Raw genomic sequence first — 18,714 nt, forward strand, 5'->3', positions numbered from 1 at the left:
GCATTTAACACAACCACAGTAGCTAATGGAAAAAAGTACACCCGTTTGTCACTAGAGATGCTGTTAGTGTCATCGTACAGTGAGAAATCTATGTTTATTTGATTTATGATATCATCATTTAACAAACTTATGCTCGTTTGAAAGCTACTGAATTGATCAAGTTCAAAGATCAAATGGCTGTGACTTTTGGTTCCGGAGATATGATTGTATTAGTGACCTAACCGACAAAACGCGTTGTATTTTTACGCGCTCAATTTTCTCAGAGATGGCTGAACCGACTTTAACAAACTTATGCTCGTTTGAAAGCTCCAAATGGTTGTAACGTTCGAAGAACAAATGGCTGTGACTTTTGGTTCCAAAAATATAATGGTATAAGTGACGTAACCGACAAAACACGTTGTTTTTTACCGCTCTAATGTATATAAGGGTGCCAATATTTTGGAATCACCTCTAATTTCGTAAAGCGCTATTGTTCAGAATTTTAAGCATCTCGAAAAAAGTCCTCATGCAAAATTTGAGCTAAATCGGACATCGGTACGATCTGTCTTGAGCTATTTTTTAATTTGGTCAGCATCTAACGGGGAAAATCGATTAGAAAAATGACATGCGAATTGAACAATGTAATGGAAACCGCGAAAATGTTACCGCAGAGATGAGACTCGAATCCGTAGCTAGCTCCTAACCGGGGCTCCTGTTTTACCAATTAAACTACCCAACATATGAAAACACATGAAGAAAAAGCCTAATTAACTAGAAGAACCAAGCATGCTTCACTATACATGACCACCACAGCATTCACTTATAGTTCTATATCTATGGAAACAAATCCAACAGCAAACAAACATAAACCGCATCACAATCGGTATTCTACTTTGCCGCCGACACTGATTTGAGTCTTTGTTTTTGTCTCTTTTGCAGTCTACGATTTTGAAACTGTCGAACAAAACCTTATTTCAGTTAAGAGATTTTTGATGCGCTTTCGATCAAAATCTGTTTATAAAAATATATAACCCAAGCTATGAAATCGTCCTATTTTTATAAATCTTCAAAAGTAATACAAATACACTAAATTCTTATTGGTTATTGTTTTAAATTCTTGTACGATGATAATTAAAATATTTTCGATGCTTAATCCATATATTTTTTTCCTCGTGATTATGGCAGTGCATAGATGAAAATGGTCTATTCAGTCACTTATTGTTTTTGTCGATAAAGTAGCTTTGAAAATAGTAATATATTTGTTTCATACATGTTTCATACACTCCTTGCGACTCCATAATGTATTTGAAATGTTTACGCCAACAAAAAGTTTTCTACGTTGTATTTTATTTATCATTACGTTACGAAAAAATATTACAGCTATCTGAGTCAATGCAGAAATTTTATGTTATAATCTTGTAATATGTATGTTATTGCTATATCATTTCACAATAACGATTTGCACATACACTAACGCAGGGCCTTTTTTGTTGGGGCAGAAAATCTCGAAAATCTCATCGTGACTCATCTGGGCATTTTTAGGCTTATCATACTTATTAATCCGTGAATGTCTTTGATAATCAACTAACCAGACCAACAAATCGGGATAATGCGGATACCAATCTTGATAAAACCGTGTTTTTGCGTCATTAACCGTGGGATTTTACGCCCATCATCCTACAACTCACAAAACTAGAATTTCGAAAAAGATTCAAGATCATATTGGAAATTTCGTTACTTTTATAAGTCGTCGCATTTCACAGCAGCTACAATTTGATTAAAAATTGAATGCTGCCTTAAAGTTTATTAGGTAGTAAACAAAAGTTTATTGAAAAGTATAATAAGCATACATTATTTTTTAATAAAATATTATGTTTTTCACAACTGAAACAAGAAATGAATTTATTATTTTCTTCGTAAAACATGGTGGAAAGTAAAAAAAAATGGGAAGAAGGTACAAAAAACGCCCTGCCCTTACCTGCACGCAATAGTTTTGCAACGTCAAATAACTTTATTTTCAACTAGTAGCAAAATGCATAAAGACTGTCCCAGAAAGTAGAGACGCACTTTGATTTCGCTGTAAATAATTCACAAGTGTTATATATTCAATTTTTATTCGATATACTGATAATATTAGACTACAACAACAGAATATTATTCTCAACATTTGCTACTTAGCCATTGTAGACTAAGCTCGGGTTGGCGGTTCAATGCATAGGGCGCTGGTCTTACAAACCAGTTGTCGTATGTTCGAGCCCCGACCTGGAAGGATTCGTAGTGTCAGTAGAATCGTAGCACTAGCCATGCAATGGTTCTGTACACTCTGAATCGGCTGCGAAGTCTGTTGAAACGGAAGGTCAAATTCCACTACAGGAATGTAATACCAAGGCTTAGCATTGTAGACTAGCTGGCGCACCTTCTTGCGAAAGTTCCTCATTTAATTTCGTACAGATTTCCTGGCGACAAGTTTTGACACTTTTTACCAATCTTTTTCGAACTGTTGAATGGTTTCGGCTGCCGAAGCATGTTTCCTAAGATGTGCCTTCGTCAATACCCAAAATTGGTCGAAGTTGTGGTCAATTTGGTGGTTTCATGTCTTTTGGGACGAAAGTGACATTTTTGGTAGTATACCATTCTACCGTTGATTTCGAGTAGTGGCAATAAGCAAGATCTGGCCAGAAGGCAACAGGATCCTTGTGGCTTCGAATCATGGGTGGAAGTCGTTTTTGCAAACATTGCTTGATGTATATTTCGCTGTTCATTGAAGCAGTGGTGATGAAGGGTTTCCAAATCTTACCGCAGCTACAAATTGCTTGCCAGACCATAGCTTTCTTAGCAATTTTTTCGACTTTAATCGATATCTCGTACTGATTCAACACTTGCCCTTCTCGCACCGTATAATATTGTGGTCCCGGCAAGGATTTGTAATCGAGTTTCTCGTAGGTTTCGTCGTCCATGATTATGCAGTTCAAATTTCCAGCAAGAATCGTATTGTACAGCTTTCGAACCCTCGGCCTGATCGATGCTTCTTGTTTCGGACTGCGTTTTGGTTGTTTCTGCTTCTTAAAGGTTCGAAGATTCAAACGTTCTTTAGCACAAAGAACATTTGACTTCGAAGTGCCCACATCCCGAACTGAAACCTCCTCGAACGCCTTCAGTAGACGTTTATCCAACTGAGGGTTAGCAGGACCTTTTTTTCGACCCGTTTTCGGTTTATCCTCAAAGGTGTTATCCTCACCAAACTTCCTGATTGCATTTCGCCCTTTCTGGGACAGTCTTTAGCTGTAATTAATGATATGTTTAAAATAAGTAACCCAAAACCTAAATAACTATTTGATAACTAATTATGTTAAGAAGAAACACTGCTGTCAGCTTATTTCAACCAGTGTCACATACAAAACATATTCATATTTGCCTCAAAATAGGCCTTAGTTTCAGCTATAACCAATTTTGGTAGTCGCTGAGAGCCCAATCTGGCGAATACGGTGGATGTGGGTGCAATTCGAAGTTCAATTCATGTAGTTTTGCCATTGTTTTGATTGACTTTTGATATGCTGCGTTGTCTTGATGAAACAAAATATTTTTTTCTTTGCCAAATGCGGTCGTTTCTTTGCAATTTCAGCCTTCTAACTCTCTAATAATATTTACTGCTAATGGTATTTTTTCTCAAGATAGTCGATAAATATTACACCACGCACATCCAAAAATACCGAGGCCACAATCTTTCTAGCCGATTGTTGTGCTTTCTGGTGCTTTGGAAGAGGTTCACCAGTTACTGTCCACTCAGATGACGATCGTTTTGATTCCGGAGTGAAGGGATGAATCCATGTTTCATCCATTGTCACATATCGACGCAAAAATTTCAATTTGTTACGCCCGGGACTTTTCAGCCCATGTGTTAGTTTGGACTTAGCTGCATCAGAACTGAGTTGCGGAGTTCGAAGCTTTGTTCAGATAAATAAATCGCATAATCTTATAACTTTATAACGTCTTTACTTTATTCACATTTCGTTTTAGACTCGTCAGAGCAGAGCAGTTCAAATTAGGGGATAATCCCTAAACAGCTTATAACGTTATCAAGATGGCGATGTCCTTTTCCTCCTCTCAGGTGCCAAAGAAGCGGTTTCGATATTTCGGATAGTGGCTTGAAGTGTCTAATTTTCGTTATCAGTTCTCAGTTATTCTCAAGTCGGATATCGAACATATGATAACTGACTTGTAAAACCAGCACTCAATGTATGAAAATGAACGCTCACAGTGAACAATTTTGGATATATAACAGGAGTTTCCTACATTTGAAGAACAGCCTTATGTTAAGGACACTCGGAAATCCGCTTAAAAAAACGCAAAACTGACAAAAAATTATATGTAATGCCAAATGTCTTAGCAATGCATGAAACGTCCATATCTGGTGTAATCTGAGATTTTTTTTTATTGTAGGCTTTGGGATTTAGAAAAATTTTGAGAAATGTCTTGGAAATGCGTTAAACGTCAAAATCTAGTGTAATCTGAAAAAAATGTTTCCAAGTGTCAGAGAGCTGACTTCAAAAATAAAACGATATATAACACCAAATCTCGACATTTCATGCATTTCTAAAACCAGAAAACTTTGAAAATTCGCTTTGAAGACCCGCGTAACTTCGGAAATTCGCATAAAAAAGGCACATGTACAGTACAGCGTACAGCAAATTTGTGACTAGTAAAACATCAGAAAATTTGTTTCACTTTAGAAGACTATTTGTCATATCAATCATACTCTCATACTCTCATATATGATACTGTAGTATTCTTCATGAAAAAAAAGTTTGGGAAAATGTGGCTTTGACAATGTTGAATGTACTTTACCCTATAATTCCAGTACTGAAAGTCTGATCCAGGAATTCTATATGGAACCACAAGACAATTCATTTGAACTTAAGTTTATCAAAATCGGTTTAGCTGTCTCCGGGATAACTTAGTGAGATTATTTGACACATACACACAGACATTGCTCAGCTCGATGAACGGAGTCGAATGGTATATGACACTTAGCCCTCCAGACCAATTTTTACTAGTCCAAATAACTATACTATATGAGAAAGGAATTAAAATGTAATTTAGTCAAAAATTAAACCAAATTCAATTTAAATAGTTTTAAACTTTTTCACTTAAACTACTGCTTAAATCTGAATGGTTTTCTCGTTGAATATTTGATAACAATAATACTTAGCTCTGACTTCGATAAGCTGACGCGAAAATCTTAGCAAATGCAATAATTACGGAACAGAATTCAAAAAAAAAAATCTTGCGGGCGTCATTAAGTATCGTTCTTTTGCCGACATACGGAAAGGAAAATTGATTAATGGATGCTATATTAACCATGAACTAGATTGTTTAGTAGAACAGCTTATTAAAATAAATCATAAACTTAAGTTTTCGTTGCCATCGAGGAGGTACGTTTTTCGGTAATTCGTTCAAATTGCTGATCAATTCCATATACCATGTTCTCTCATTACTTTGATTTGCTCAGTTAGAAAACAAATCAGAAATCAATTTTAAATCTCTAACTATGCAACTTGATATTGATAAATTTTCAGAATAATTTAGCAAAAAATCATCTGAATATGTAATCGAGCTAATAAAATATTTAACATTTACCAGTCGCACTGCCATCAACATCATGTTGCATATACATACAACAAAATACTTGTACCGAGCCAGATTGGCTAACCAAAACAGTTTTGGCCATGTAGTATCAACACAGCGTCTCTTGCGGTTGAACAAATATTTGTCAGACCATGCGCTTATTTCGAACTTCTACATGACCTTGATTGTCACGCTCTTGGAACACGATTCGTGACATGCAAATTATCGCTGTCACCGAAAAACCGGTAGGATTCGCATGCCGTAAATTAACGTAAACCGAAGCTCCGCACGTGTCTCACTGAAATCGTGTCTAGCTATAGTTATGGCACTTTTACCGCAATGATTACTACAGTTGATCCCTGACTGGGTATTCCAATTTCACGGTTAGCTGATTTCGTAATGGTGATCACATTGCAGGTTTCGTGTAAGTGTCAATCGATTTGCGGTATCATGGAAAAATTATCCAGATGTCTAAGCGACGGATAATTGATTGAAAAGGGGCTAACAAGTGTTGTGGGATATGCGGAAATCCAGTTCCAGTACAGAAACTACGACAAATCCAAATTCTTAAAACGATATCCAATGGAATGAATAATCAATCTCTTTCACGTGATACAAAGACTCATATAACAAATCACTACTCATTAGCTCTTGCCACTCAAACATATTTACTAATGAAACTAAGAACGGCAGCATTTCTTGAAACCAGGAAATGCCAACAGGAACAAACAGTAAGCGGTTCGTCGTGTTCAATTCCACACAGAATTCGGTTTCACCGTTACCGCTGTAATCCTGTTCAGTTGTCATGACATGATCGCAATCAAAAACTCAAAATCTTTATACTCAATGAGCCAAACGTGCTGACTAACCGCTTGTGACCCCTTCATTGGCAAGCTAATATTTGTCCTACTGCTCTGATGGATAGCTTTCGGTTCTTTAATTGCTTGTCAATTTACCGTGGAGCATACATTGCTGAACCGAATTCACCTCAGGAAAATTACCAAACTTGAACTAATGAAATAGTTTCCAGGAAGTACCACATTCCATTAGTAAAACCTGTTGTCAAACTATGCTTCCTGACTAGCTTCACCGAAATTAATCGGACTTGGAGTAGGGCTTGGGCATCTTTTCGGTGCACATATACGGATCAGCTCACCGATTTATATATAGTCAACAATTACACAGTTCTGAGCTGAAGATCCGGCTCAACTGTTCTCGATCAGGGAATAAAGTCTTCATGGCCAGCAACAATTTTTCTGACGCTTGCTTGGATAAGACTTACATCATGCCGAGTCGGACACATTCGCAAAAAAAAACCTAGCCATATCTATTGAAAAGCATAATATCATGGACTAATTAGGATGTAATTTATTTCATTTCTTAAGGCGTCTGCAATTGGAACTTACAAAGTGACATGATTTGAAAAGTTCTTTCTCGGAATTGTAAAACACGGAGGAGTTCAAGAGCGAATAATATGGAATAAGAAAATTTTGATCGATTCTACAATTAATTGTAAAGCCTTTTTACCTTTCTCTATAGAAAAGTAAAGAAGTGTTGCAAAAACCAACTATCGAACGAAACCTCTGGGACCCATAGTGTTATATATCATTCGACTCAGTTCGACGAAATCGGAAAATGTCTGTGTGTGTGGCAATGTGATTTTTTTACCGCTCAATTTTTCTCGGAGATGGCTGAACCGATTTCAACAAGCTTAGGCTCATTCGAAGACTTTCACTGGACCATTGATCAGGTTAGAGGATCAAATGTTGTTTTCTTGCCACTCAATTTTTTCAGAGATAACTTATGCGATTCTAAAACGCCTTGAAAGCTAAAATCTAGAAAAAAAAATCTGCTATAACTATGCTGCTTTGATTTTTTATCGTTTATTTATACCCGGCTTCAATCTAATTGTGGTCGTTCGCCGGGGTTTGATTTGTTAACTTCTGATAAATCTGTGCTGAGATACAGTAGACACCGCAAATCATGATTTCTAAGAAGCGTGCTTGAAAATACTCATAACCAACTTATATCCTAAAACTATTCCACGAAAAAAATACAAAATGTTGTTCGAATTATGCTTTTACCTTTTTTATTATGCAAACTACTTGAATTTATGCTTTTGAACGATAGCTCTTAAAAAAATCACTAAACTGCACGGAAGGACCGAAATCAGCCTTTTTGGTGAAAAAATTAGTTGATTTTCTGATTTTAGTTAGTTATTTTTTTAATAATAAAATGTTGATTTCAACCAACATGAATGGTTGAATAGACTTCTGCGACTTGCAGCGTACTGACGACGAAAAAACGTTAAAACTGTAATGACCACTAGCTACTAGATGGCTGTAGTCTACTACCGAAAAGAATTTTGCAGGCGCGATTGTCTTTTGTATAGGGACGTGCACGAGGGCGTGGTTAAGTGGGTCGGCGGCGAATGGAAAAAATAATCCAACCATAGCAAAACTTGTAATCTGACTTTGAAAATACTTTCAAGCGTATTTTCTTAGCGTATTTTTTTCCGGAGCCAGAAACTATTTGCGTGCGGTGCGAACGATTGTTCAACATCAGCTCATGGCTATTAAATTTTGAGTCGAATTCTTCGTTCTGTATCTAAATACGGCCACGTCATTTTCCGTCATTGCAGTTGAGTTTGTGTATAATATTGATCATATTCTCTCAAACATACTCTATTATCACCATATTCTCAGCACATTACATGATTTTCTAATCGACTGGACTTGAAACACTGAAAAAAATCTGGCAACAAAATTCTAATTTCAGACCGTTAGTAAAAATTGCTTCTGTGTAATTTCTTTTTATACTTCCACTCAAAGAAAACACACCAAAAAAATGTTTAAATACTTTGTGAAAATGAAGTAAGTTTATCTCGAAGTTCTTCTTCCTTTCGCTGATTACAAGTACACTTCTTGCTACTATTTTATTTTCAGAGCAAAATAGACTGAGGCAGAGGAATCTAACTTTCACTAGACCGGACAAACGATGGAATTGCAGATTTGTTTGCACGAGACCAGACATAACAGAGACACTAACTTACTAGACTGCCCACCTGAAGGGGCCAGGGTCATTATGCCGAATGACATCTCGCCGAAATGATCATTTCTCCGAAATCTTTACTTGTCGTAATTGGAATCCATTTAAAATAAAGACAAATGAAAGCTGATAGTGTTTATGCCCGTTTTGTTGACCTACAATGGTACTTCCGAAATATCTCATGTTTAGAGTAACGGAAAAATTCATTTCCCCGCGTTAAATCCACAATGTCTTAAATAATATTTTAGATTGATTCATGGTCCCCAGAACGGAATTCCCAAGGAAACGTGCTGACTTTATTAGCTACTAATCATCAAAACACTTCCTTTGGTATATCTAAGGAGTGTATCGATAAGTAGTTAGCAACATTCAAACAGTTATTACTCTAAATGGCTTAATTTTTTGCAGCGTGTTTTGGGATGACATATTTGTTTACATGTCAATAACAGCTGCGCAATCGATTGGTTTCGGTACGGTTTATCGTTTCAATGATTAGTCGAATTGATCAGGAAACACGAAAGAGAATTCTGCACACTTGGTGCTCAGAAAGTGGTGTCACGTACAACGAAATTGCAAAACGGGTGAAAGTGCACCACACCAGTGTCAAAAATATTATCGAGAAGTTCGGTAAGACCCTTTTCATGAAGGATTTGCCCCGATCCGGTAGGAAAACGCCAGCCCGGTCGGGACTTAAAAGTGGTTGAGTACATCAGGAAAAACCCATCGGCATCGACGCGGGATTTGTACCTGTGGTTTGCGGTCGTCGATTTTCTTCACGAAGGGCACAATTAACGCCAAGGTGCACGAGGAAGAATCTTTGAAGAAGAGAATGCTGCTACTGTACAGAAAGCATAAGGCTCCTCCTCTCTTCTGGCCGGATTTGGCTCCAGCATACTACGTCAACTCCGTTCTACAGTGGTTGTCAAAAAATAATGTACAATTCGCGGAAAAGGACATCAGCCCACCGAACTGCCCGGATCTTCGGCCAATTGAAAGGTATTGAACAATTGTCAAGCGGCACTTTCGGAAGGAAGGTACAGTGTCCCAAAACATGAAGGAGTTAAAAAAAACTGGACAGCTGCCACCAGGAAAGTCACAAATGTAACTGTGCAGAATTCAATGAAGAATGTCAAGTCCGAAGTGCGAGCGTTTCACAGAAGCTTGGATTTTCTTCAACATAATCAGTGAAATGCATAAAAATGTAATTTTTCAACAATATATCGAAAACTGATGTCAAAACATGTTTTTTTTTCGCATTTTAATTCAATAATCAATGTTGCTAACTACTTTTCGATACACTCCTTACTAGACAAATGTACGGTATTTTCTGTTACCTGAGTGCAAATGAAAAAAATATCTAATGGCGCTTCACCACATCGTTTTTGTTCGCGTACTATCCGACCTTGTTTTCCGCTCATTAAGACCTCACTAAAGCAAAGAAACCTAACTTTGAGTAGACCGGGCAAACGAGGGGGTTTGTTTGTGAGAAGCCGCCGTTTCCGACGGCGGGTCGGCGGCCATCTTGGCTTCGGTTGCACCTCATTGATTATCTAAGAGGCTTTATATTTTTATGAGTACCAAGAATTTGTAGTATTCTAATGATAATGTTATGTATTCGAAATTACTCCTTCGGCGAAATGACCCTTTCGGCGCAACGACTTCCAGCGAAATGATATTTGGCGAAACGACTTTCGACCACATGGATTTCGGCGAAATGACTCACTTTCAATTTCATATACGGCTAATTGAAAATATTTTGCTCGAAAAAAGCACGCTCATGATGTTTTTTTAAAATTCTTATCAACATGTAATTTTTGGGATAGCAAGAACTTAAGTTTGTGAAAATTGTTAAAACGGTATCTGAGAAAATCGTACTCGGCGAACTGAGTTTAATGGTGTTTGAAACTCGGCACTCCAGACGTCGGTTCTATAGTCTGTTTTCACAGTGATTGCATAGCGCTTCTTTCGCTTAAGTAAACAAATTGATGAATACGAGCAGTTTAAAAATAATAATGAACATTAAATGAAAAGTTGCTCTCTCAGATTGAAAAATTCTCGACATTTTTAGCCTCAATGTTGTGTAACACAAGGGCTGAAAAGTACCGGGCCTAACACATAGATGGAGCTAGTTTTATTGCAGTAATCTTTTTTCAGTTAATACTAACCTTTAAAAGACAGCTGTCAAAGTTTCATGATATTGTTTTCATTAGTTTGTGAGTTTTAGTGCTAAAGAGTAACGCTACTTTTGTTATTCTCAGAACAATGAATCAAAATCAATTTCGTGTTTTAATTTTACTCTACTTCCCAATGGAAAAAATAACATTCAAGCGAAACAATGGATTGAAAAGTGCTCCATCAGAAACAACAATAAAACGATAGTTTACTGACTTCAAACGTGTTCGTAGAAACACCAGAGGCGGTAACACCAGAAAACATAAAGAAAATCCACAAAATCGATTTGATTGATCGAAAAGTGAAGTTGCGTAAGTTAGCTGACTTCGTAAAGATATCAAAAGAACGTGTTGGTTTTATATTCCATGAGCATTTGACTACGAGAAAGCTCTGTTCAATGTGGGTGCCGCGTTTGCTCACTGTTTACCATAAAACGAATGCGTGTTGATGATTCTGAGTAGTGTTTGGCCATGTTCAAACATAACAAACCGGAATTTTTGCATCGATATGTGACAATGGATGAAACATGGATTCATCCCTTCACTGCGAAATCAAAACGATCGTCATCTGAGTGGACAGCAACTGATAAACCTCTTCCAAAGCGCCCGAATGCACAATAATCGGCTGGAAAAGTTATGGCCTCGGTATTTTGCGATGTGCGTGGTATAATATTTATCGATTATCTTGAGAAAGAAAATACCATTAACCGTCAATATTACACGGGCAAAATTCCGATTCTAGAAATGAACGAAACGAGTCATGATTTAGGGAAAATAATATATTTTCATATTATGATAATACTCCATGATTGAAATTTCTCGGATCATGATCCATTCGGACTGATTTCGATGAAATTTAAACGTAACGCACTTGAAGTTGTTGGGTATAACTTCAGGCGTATTTCTGCAACGATGGCAATTTTTGCAACATAAATTCAGACGTTATGTATGATTTTTGCAACGATGGTCATTTTTGCAATATAAACTCAGTGAAAAGCACGACGAACTTCTTTTAAAATGAAAATATTCTGTTTTTTGAAAAATGACGACGCAAGAGCTATCGTGTTTACTTGCGTTCATTACTTCAGTTTTGATTTTGTGTCTCAGAATTTAAACATTTAAACGAACTGTATGAAAAAACACGAGTGAATCAAACCTCTTAAAAAGAAACTCTATGTCGAATTCTTGCACAAAATTCGTGTTATTCATAATATTTAAGTGCATCAAGGTGTTCTCATATCTATGAAACAAATTAATGAAAGTGGTTGAACAAAATATTTTTCTGATTTTCGTTAGATGGTGTTCCAAATTCACAATCGAATTAAACGTTAGCTCTCGGAATATTATTCTAGCAACAACGATCACATCAAATATGTAAGAATACATTCGAACAAAATGTAAAATTGATGTTTGTCAAATGGAAAGTGTCTCTTATGATGTCAATTTTCGGTTGATTATCTTTATTTTTATATTATGTTGGTAAAACAACACGATTATTAAATAACATGCTTCAGGATCAAGTAAACATTTTCAGTAGGTCTTGCTTTTCAAAGTCTGCTTTTTGATTTACCATTAATCTATTAATCTATCACATCACTTGAGGCAGAGGGTTCAAAGTGATATCCGGGTAGAAAATTAGAGTTACGAGCTTTGAAAGAAATGCATTCTTCAAGTAACGCATTTTCGAATCATGATTAAATTTCGTGGGGGAAAAGCTATTGCTCATGATTTCATGATAAGTTAAAGTTATTGGTTTCATGATTTTCTAATCATAACAGCAGTAACGGATTTCTTTCCGTGTATATAGCTTTATTGGAGCGTTTGAAGTCTGAAATTGCAAAGAAACGACCGCATATGGCAAAGAAAAAAAAATTGTTTCATCAGGACAACGCACCGTGTCACAAGTCAATCAAAACAATGGCAAAATTACATGGATTGAACTTCGAATTGCTCCCACATACACCGTATTCACCAGATTTGGCTCCCAGTGACTACTGGCTGTTCACACACGGAAAAGCCAGCGATCGCAAAACAACTAAAATATTAGTGTCATTTTTGGTTTATCGTGCTGGCAGCTTAGCAACGACACCCAACAAGTAATGAAACGTTTCAGTTGAGCAATGCCAAACACCCTGAGCGAACAATGAAACGTTTCAATGAGATGTCACTCGTGCAATTGAGCAAAGACACAATCCCAGCAAAGTTACTTGTATGCATGAAAGCAAAAAAATGTCTCAGTTGTTTCAACCTGTTGTTCAGTTATTTGAACTTAAAACGCCAATTGCAATAAATATTTTTTACTGTTACCCTCTTCGGGGGGCAGCTAATCGTTCACTGCTTGAACAACGAAATTTTACCTAATTAACTGCTTATATCTTTATCACTAAACTCACAAAGGATATGGAAATGAACCAAAAGATTATAATTCTCAAAAGGGAACTCACCAGAAAAATGGTCACAGGGAATTAGGAAATTTTTTCATCACTTGCAGAATGGCTCGCTGGTAAATCTAATGCTACAGATACACTTTCAAGAAAATACAAATAGTACCACTTCACTTTAGCAGCAAATTTTGAGCGCTAAGCGGTTTAATAACATTGACATGAACTATCCTAGAATACATTACTCTCAGATGAAATTGAAACATGTATACTGTAGGAATATCTATTTAACACATGGAAAACTTGTTTTACAATTAACTGTTATATTCTTCTGAATACTTTCACTTACATAAAACGACCACTACGTAACTAACATAAATGACGTTCATTTACCATTAAAAAATTTCAATATGAAACGCTTCTGGTGAAATGAAGAGGTTTTTTGTTCTGCCTTTTGCTGTTTTCGTTCTCCGCCAAGTGACAGCATTTGAGTACAACAATTTTGGTTACCTGAATGGTTATGTCAAAATCAACAGATATGTTAATTAAATCAACAACATTTTAGTTGAAACAACCAGGGCGTGAAACAACAATTGCAATATTGTTATTTTGTGATCTGCGGGTTCTCCGTGCAGACTTGAAAAAAAAATGCTCGCCGGTAAGGAAATTTCGCACGAATGAATCGCTGAAACTGAGGCCTATTTTGAGGCAAAAGATAAATCGATCCGCAAAAGTTGTATTGAAATGTTAGAATGATGAATGATTGCGTTTCTCTTGATGGAGATCACTTTGATGAATGAAGTTAACTTTTAACCCAAAAAAATCGTTGTTCTGTTCTCTTTGTTAGGACCGGGACTTTTCAGCCCATGTGTTATACTCGGGAATTGCTTCAATACGAATACTTTGTGTAAGGATTCTTGAAAGGACGATATACTTATATAAAAACAACTGTGTATTCTTCTTAATTAACACAACCTATGGATTTCATTTTTTTAATTATTTGTTCGATAGCAGATTATATGCTAATTATATGAACACTGATCCGAACAAACTTCAAATTTAAACATGTATTTCTTTGGAAGCACGAAACACCAGTTCCGACAGGGCAACAAAGAGCAGGCAGCTTCTCTCCAAGATCAAACTTCGATCTCTGTTTCTGTGAGACCTCCACGAGATCGAGAGAACGACCACGCTGCCCAACGACGTCATTAACTGGTCCGAACCGGCATTGGCCGTGCCCGTCACGTAGCCCACCTGCGTCTATCGTCGTTACTCACAACAGCTGTGCACATCTTATCTCGCCAAAATGCTTTCGACATCATATGCGCTGCTCACCAGGTGAAGTATGACGTCGAACGCCAATTGATCTCCTCTCCCTGTGTAAGCATCGGAGACTTCAAACGACTCACGTGTTCTCATGGCTAGCCCGTCTCAATCCTGAGAGAAAATCACAGCTGAGCACGAAAATCTTCCAGCCACAGCCAGTTGTTACTACAATGCGACCACCTTTCAGAAAACCGCCAATCGACTCATTGGCAGGCTGAGTTAACATGGATCCTGATGTATATTTCAGCCGGGTACCGGAGATCTGACCGTCAGTTTATGCACAGCCTTTACGGAGTGTGCCCGTGTGTCTCGTGAGTAATTTCGCCGCTCACTACACCGGCGAGCTACCATTTCTTTCTACTGCACAGTGAGACGACTTTTGGTTTTGCATTTGCCTCATAAGAGAAGAGCACCGAAGTGCGCCTCTTTTTAGTGGATTTTATTAGTGTTTTAGGGTTGTGTTTAGTGCTCGGGGGGGTGCTAGAAACATAGGAAGCACCAATAGCGAAAAATTGGTGGCATTTCGAGTGCGGATTGTTGCGCACAAGGCGAAACAAGTGAAGTGCAAGTGTAGTGGGCTTCAACTCCATTTCTGGTGGAAGCGCATCGCTTTCAGTGACATTTCGCGGGCGCGCAACCGGATCGCGATGGAATGAAGGAAAACACCAGCAACAACTATATCGCATCGTAATTGAGTAACGCGTCGTATTCGAACTGACAGAAAATCCTCCCTCATGCTGGGGAGACACCCGCTAGTGTGAAGCTGTGTTCAACTAGGGCTTGAAAGTGAAATTTAAACAGCCAGCACAAGGTTGAACGCTTTGACACATTTTTTCCTTCCAACGACTGGTCGGTGGTATGTGCTCTTGCAAAAACCAGGGAAACCCATGAAGGAGTGCCCTCTGAAAGGTGAAATATTTTGCACGAACTGTGTTGTAAGGCAAACGGTGGAAATTGAAGTTTTTAGTTTGGCCTAATGGTTTCGTTCCCGCAGAAAAACAACTCTTAAAGCCATTGATCACGCACCTCGTTAGCAGATGTCGAAGTAGTTTTCAGCCCCCAAACACGCTCTCTGTTAAATAATCAATTGCAGCAACTTGATTGATATTGAACGTAGCCAAAGTTCATAATTCATTAGGTGCGCCTGAGCAACACCGGCAAACGGCCAGGAGAAAAGAAATAAGCACGTTTACTTACTCATGTGTGAAAAATCGCACTACGTGAGGAAAATCGAAACAGCAGAAAAACTTTGAAGAGAACAACGCGTACCGTTAAGCCTGCCAAGGAAAGCAGAAGCGCAGCTACCCCTTGGCGAAAAATAAATCCAAAAGCTAGTGCGCGGAGACAAAGAAAGAGGTCAAAATAGAGACGAAACTTCGACGGAGACAGTGAAGAAAAGACCGGCTGATTGGCAGGAGTAGCCCGCAAAGTAGCAAGGCTCAAGAGAAAAAAAAACGATCCTCAAGTACGAAGCTTTAGCACCACGACGGTTATGCAGGTAACAATAATAACAACTGCCATATGATGTAAGCTCAATTAAGCGTACCCCTTTCTAGCTGAGTGCACTGCGAGGGAGGTTGGGTGCGTTAAATGAACTGACGCATGCCCGCCCGCGCCGGTAGCATTTTGTTTCGTTCGTTGGTTGACAAACTGATTTCAGACCGGCGATGCTCCAATCAGATAAAAGTCCGATTTGTGTTTTCTCGCTTTAGGTCAATGCGTTATTTAGGATCCGTTGCAAGCCGAAACGGGGTTATTCTGTCGCGTGTAGCATATTGAAATTTATTAAAATTTGAGGGCAGTAAGAGTTCTCGATTTTGTCACAGATCGCTGATTGGTGCATCTGATAAACCAATAAACTGTGAAAACTAGTTACAAGTGAGTTACATTGTCACATTTCGCGCTGAATCGTTTCCGGATTTTTTCGCTACTAGATTGAAATTAAAACTTCTGAATATGTAGACTTTCTCGCAAAAGCCACGTTGAATACTTTTTGTTTCAAAAAATGATCTGATTGATCTAGATGGTTTTGAAAAGGGCCAATTTTTTCCACCGATATTAAAAATAACAAATCCTACTAAAAAGTTTTCCAAGCCATTTTTTAGCGAAATTCATTAGATTTTTGAACATAAGCAAAAAAATCAAAATTTAAAGACGATTTATAAGCAAAAACTTCTTCATAGTGCTTCTAGTTGTTTGATAATGCCTTTCTCATATAATTCAAATAGTCATCTTAATACAATTTCTGAGACGAATTTGGGCTGATAATTTCTGACAAAAATTTATTCAGATTCATTAGGTGTACAGGGTCCGGCACTCGAAGTGTAACCAATTAAAAAGGCCATAAATTCAGTTTGGAAAATTACTTTTACTTAATTCAAAGTACAAAATGTGTAAAAATAATACAAAATTCAGAATCAATTCACTTTTGCTCGATATGACCACCTTATGCCTTGACTTGATGACTTGAGAGAGCGAAGGAGTTGCTTCGTTTGGCCGAATGTGACTTGCAGATATTTTGGCCCACTCGCGGACAATAACTTTTTTCAGCGCCTCGAGACTGGTGTATTTTTAAGTTCGGACTTTGCTCTCCAAAAAGGCCCAAAGAGTATAATCCATTGGATTCGCATCTGGTGAATTCGAGAGCCATTGTGTGGACGTGATGAAGTTCGGAACGTTGTTTTTCAGCCATTCTTGGTTCACTCGAGCTTTGTGAGACGGTGCCGAGTCCTGCTGAAACGTCCATGGTCTGCCACCAAAATGTTTGTCTGCCCACGGCTTCAAAGCAACCTCCAGAATACTTTCCCGATAATATGTCGCATTTACCTTGACGCCAGGCTCGATGAAAACGATTGGAGAGCGCCCATCTGCGGTTACAGCGGCCCAAACCATTATCTGTTGCGGGTGCTGCCTCCTGGTGGCCAATCGATGACTCAAATTCTCGTATGAACGGTCGGTCAAGGAAACCCTATCGTTTTGAGAGTTTACGAATTACTCAATTGGAAAAATTTTCTCGTCAGAAAATACAATGTTCGGAAATTGACCGCTTTCGGCCAAACAAAGCAACTCCTTCGCTCTCTCAAGTCATCAAGTCAAGGCAAAAGGTGGTCATATCGAGCAAAAGTGAATTGATTCTGAATTTTGTATTATTTTTACACATTTTGTACTTTGAATTAGGTAAAAGTAATTTTCCAAACTGAATTTGTGGCCTTTTTAATTGGTTACACTTCGAGTGCCGGACCCTGTATACACAAAAGCGGGCTTAAGCAATTACGTAGCATATTCGACAACATTTCCGAAACTAAAAATATTAGCAATAATTAGGCGCGTTTGGCGGTTCAAAGCCTTGGTATTACATTCCTATAGTGGAATTTGAACTTCTGTTTCAACAGACTTCGCAGCCGATTCAGAGTGTACAGAACCATTGCATGCATGGTTCGTGCTACGATTCTATTGACACTACGAATTCTACCAGGTCGGGGCTCGAACATACGACAACTGGTTTGTAAGACCAGTGCCCTATGCATTGAACCGCCAACCCGGGAATGGAATGTAACACTAAGGGTCTCCGGAGCTCCAATCAAAAGTCGGTTTTCCAACAATTCTCTTACCTTTCTATTAGGAAAGGGTTAACACTAATTTTGATTTCGATAACATTTTGTCTCAAGATTAATTATGTTTCCAATAGTCGCCGAATCTAACAAATGTCTCAATATCGTATTGGAATTGATTCCAAATAAAGGAAAAATAAGGATGGCTCTGGCACTTTCCCGTTAACTGTACGCAAATGAAGAAACGTCCAACGTAGCTTCATCGCCACATTTTTGTCCGTGCGCTGTCCGACGTCGCCACCGCTCATTTGTTTTTTTTTTTCGACTGCGTTTTCGATTACTAGTTTTGATCTTTAGCAGAAGCAATATTTTGCGTTTCTCGTCCGAAAATCATTAACAACTAAATCAGCAGTCTAATCGTCGGGCAGTAAAACAGCCGTTTTGCCATTCCCATATGGAAAGGCTATACACGTAACCGCAAAACAACCTAATTTAAAGTACATTCCACAAAATTTTTGGAAAAACGGAATAAAAGATTCAAAAGAACTCAAAATTAAATAAAAAGAAGCCAAATAATAGGTGGTTTTTAATTTCCGTGTACAATCACTGTGAAAGCCGATTTTCGAACCGAGG

The 18,714-nt window shown here is 37.9% G+C and overlaps 1 protein-coding gene across 4 annotated transcripts in view; it reads left to right on the forward strand.

The window, feature by feature from the left end:
• Positions 1-18,714, forward strand: part of LOC131435868 (uncharacterized) — a 158,218-nt gene that overhangs the window by 32,240 nt on the left and 107,264 nt on the right. For 2 of the 4 annotated variants that reach the window (XM_058604118.1, XM_058604116.1), the window contains exon 1: positions 14,769-16,028. The exons of 1 other annotated variant lie outside the window; for it this stretch is intronic. Coding sequence is in view for 2 of the 3 variants with exons in the window: in XM_058604116.1 (XP_058460099.1) it covers positions 16,023-16,028 (6 nt within the window). In the remaining variant the exon portion in view is untranslated. Of the gene's footprint in view, positions 1-14,768; positions 16,029-18,714 lie in introns of those variants that run through there. One more of the 4 variants, XM_058604117.1, reaches the window with a different exon arrangement.

This window comes from Malaya genurostris, chromosome 3 (assembly GCF_030247185.1).
Source record: "Malaya genurostris strain Urasoe2022 chromosome 3, Malgen_1.1, whole genome shotgun sequence".
NCBI classification, from domain to species: domain Eukaryota; kingdom Metazoa; phylum Arthropoda; class Insecta; order Diptera; family Culicidae; genus Malaya; species Malaya genurostris.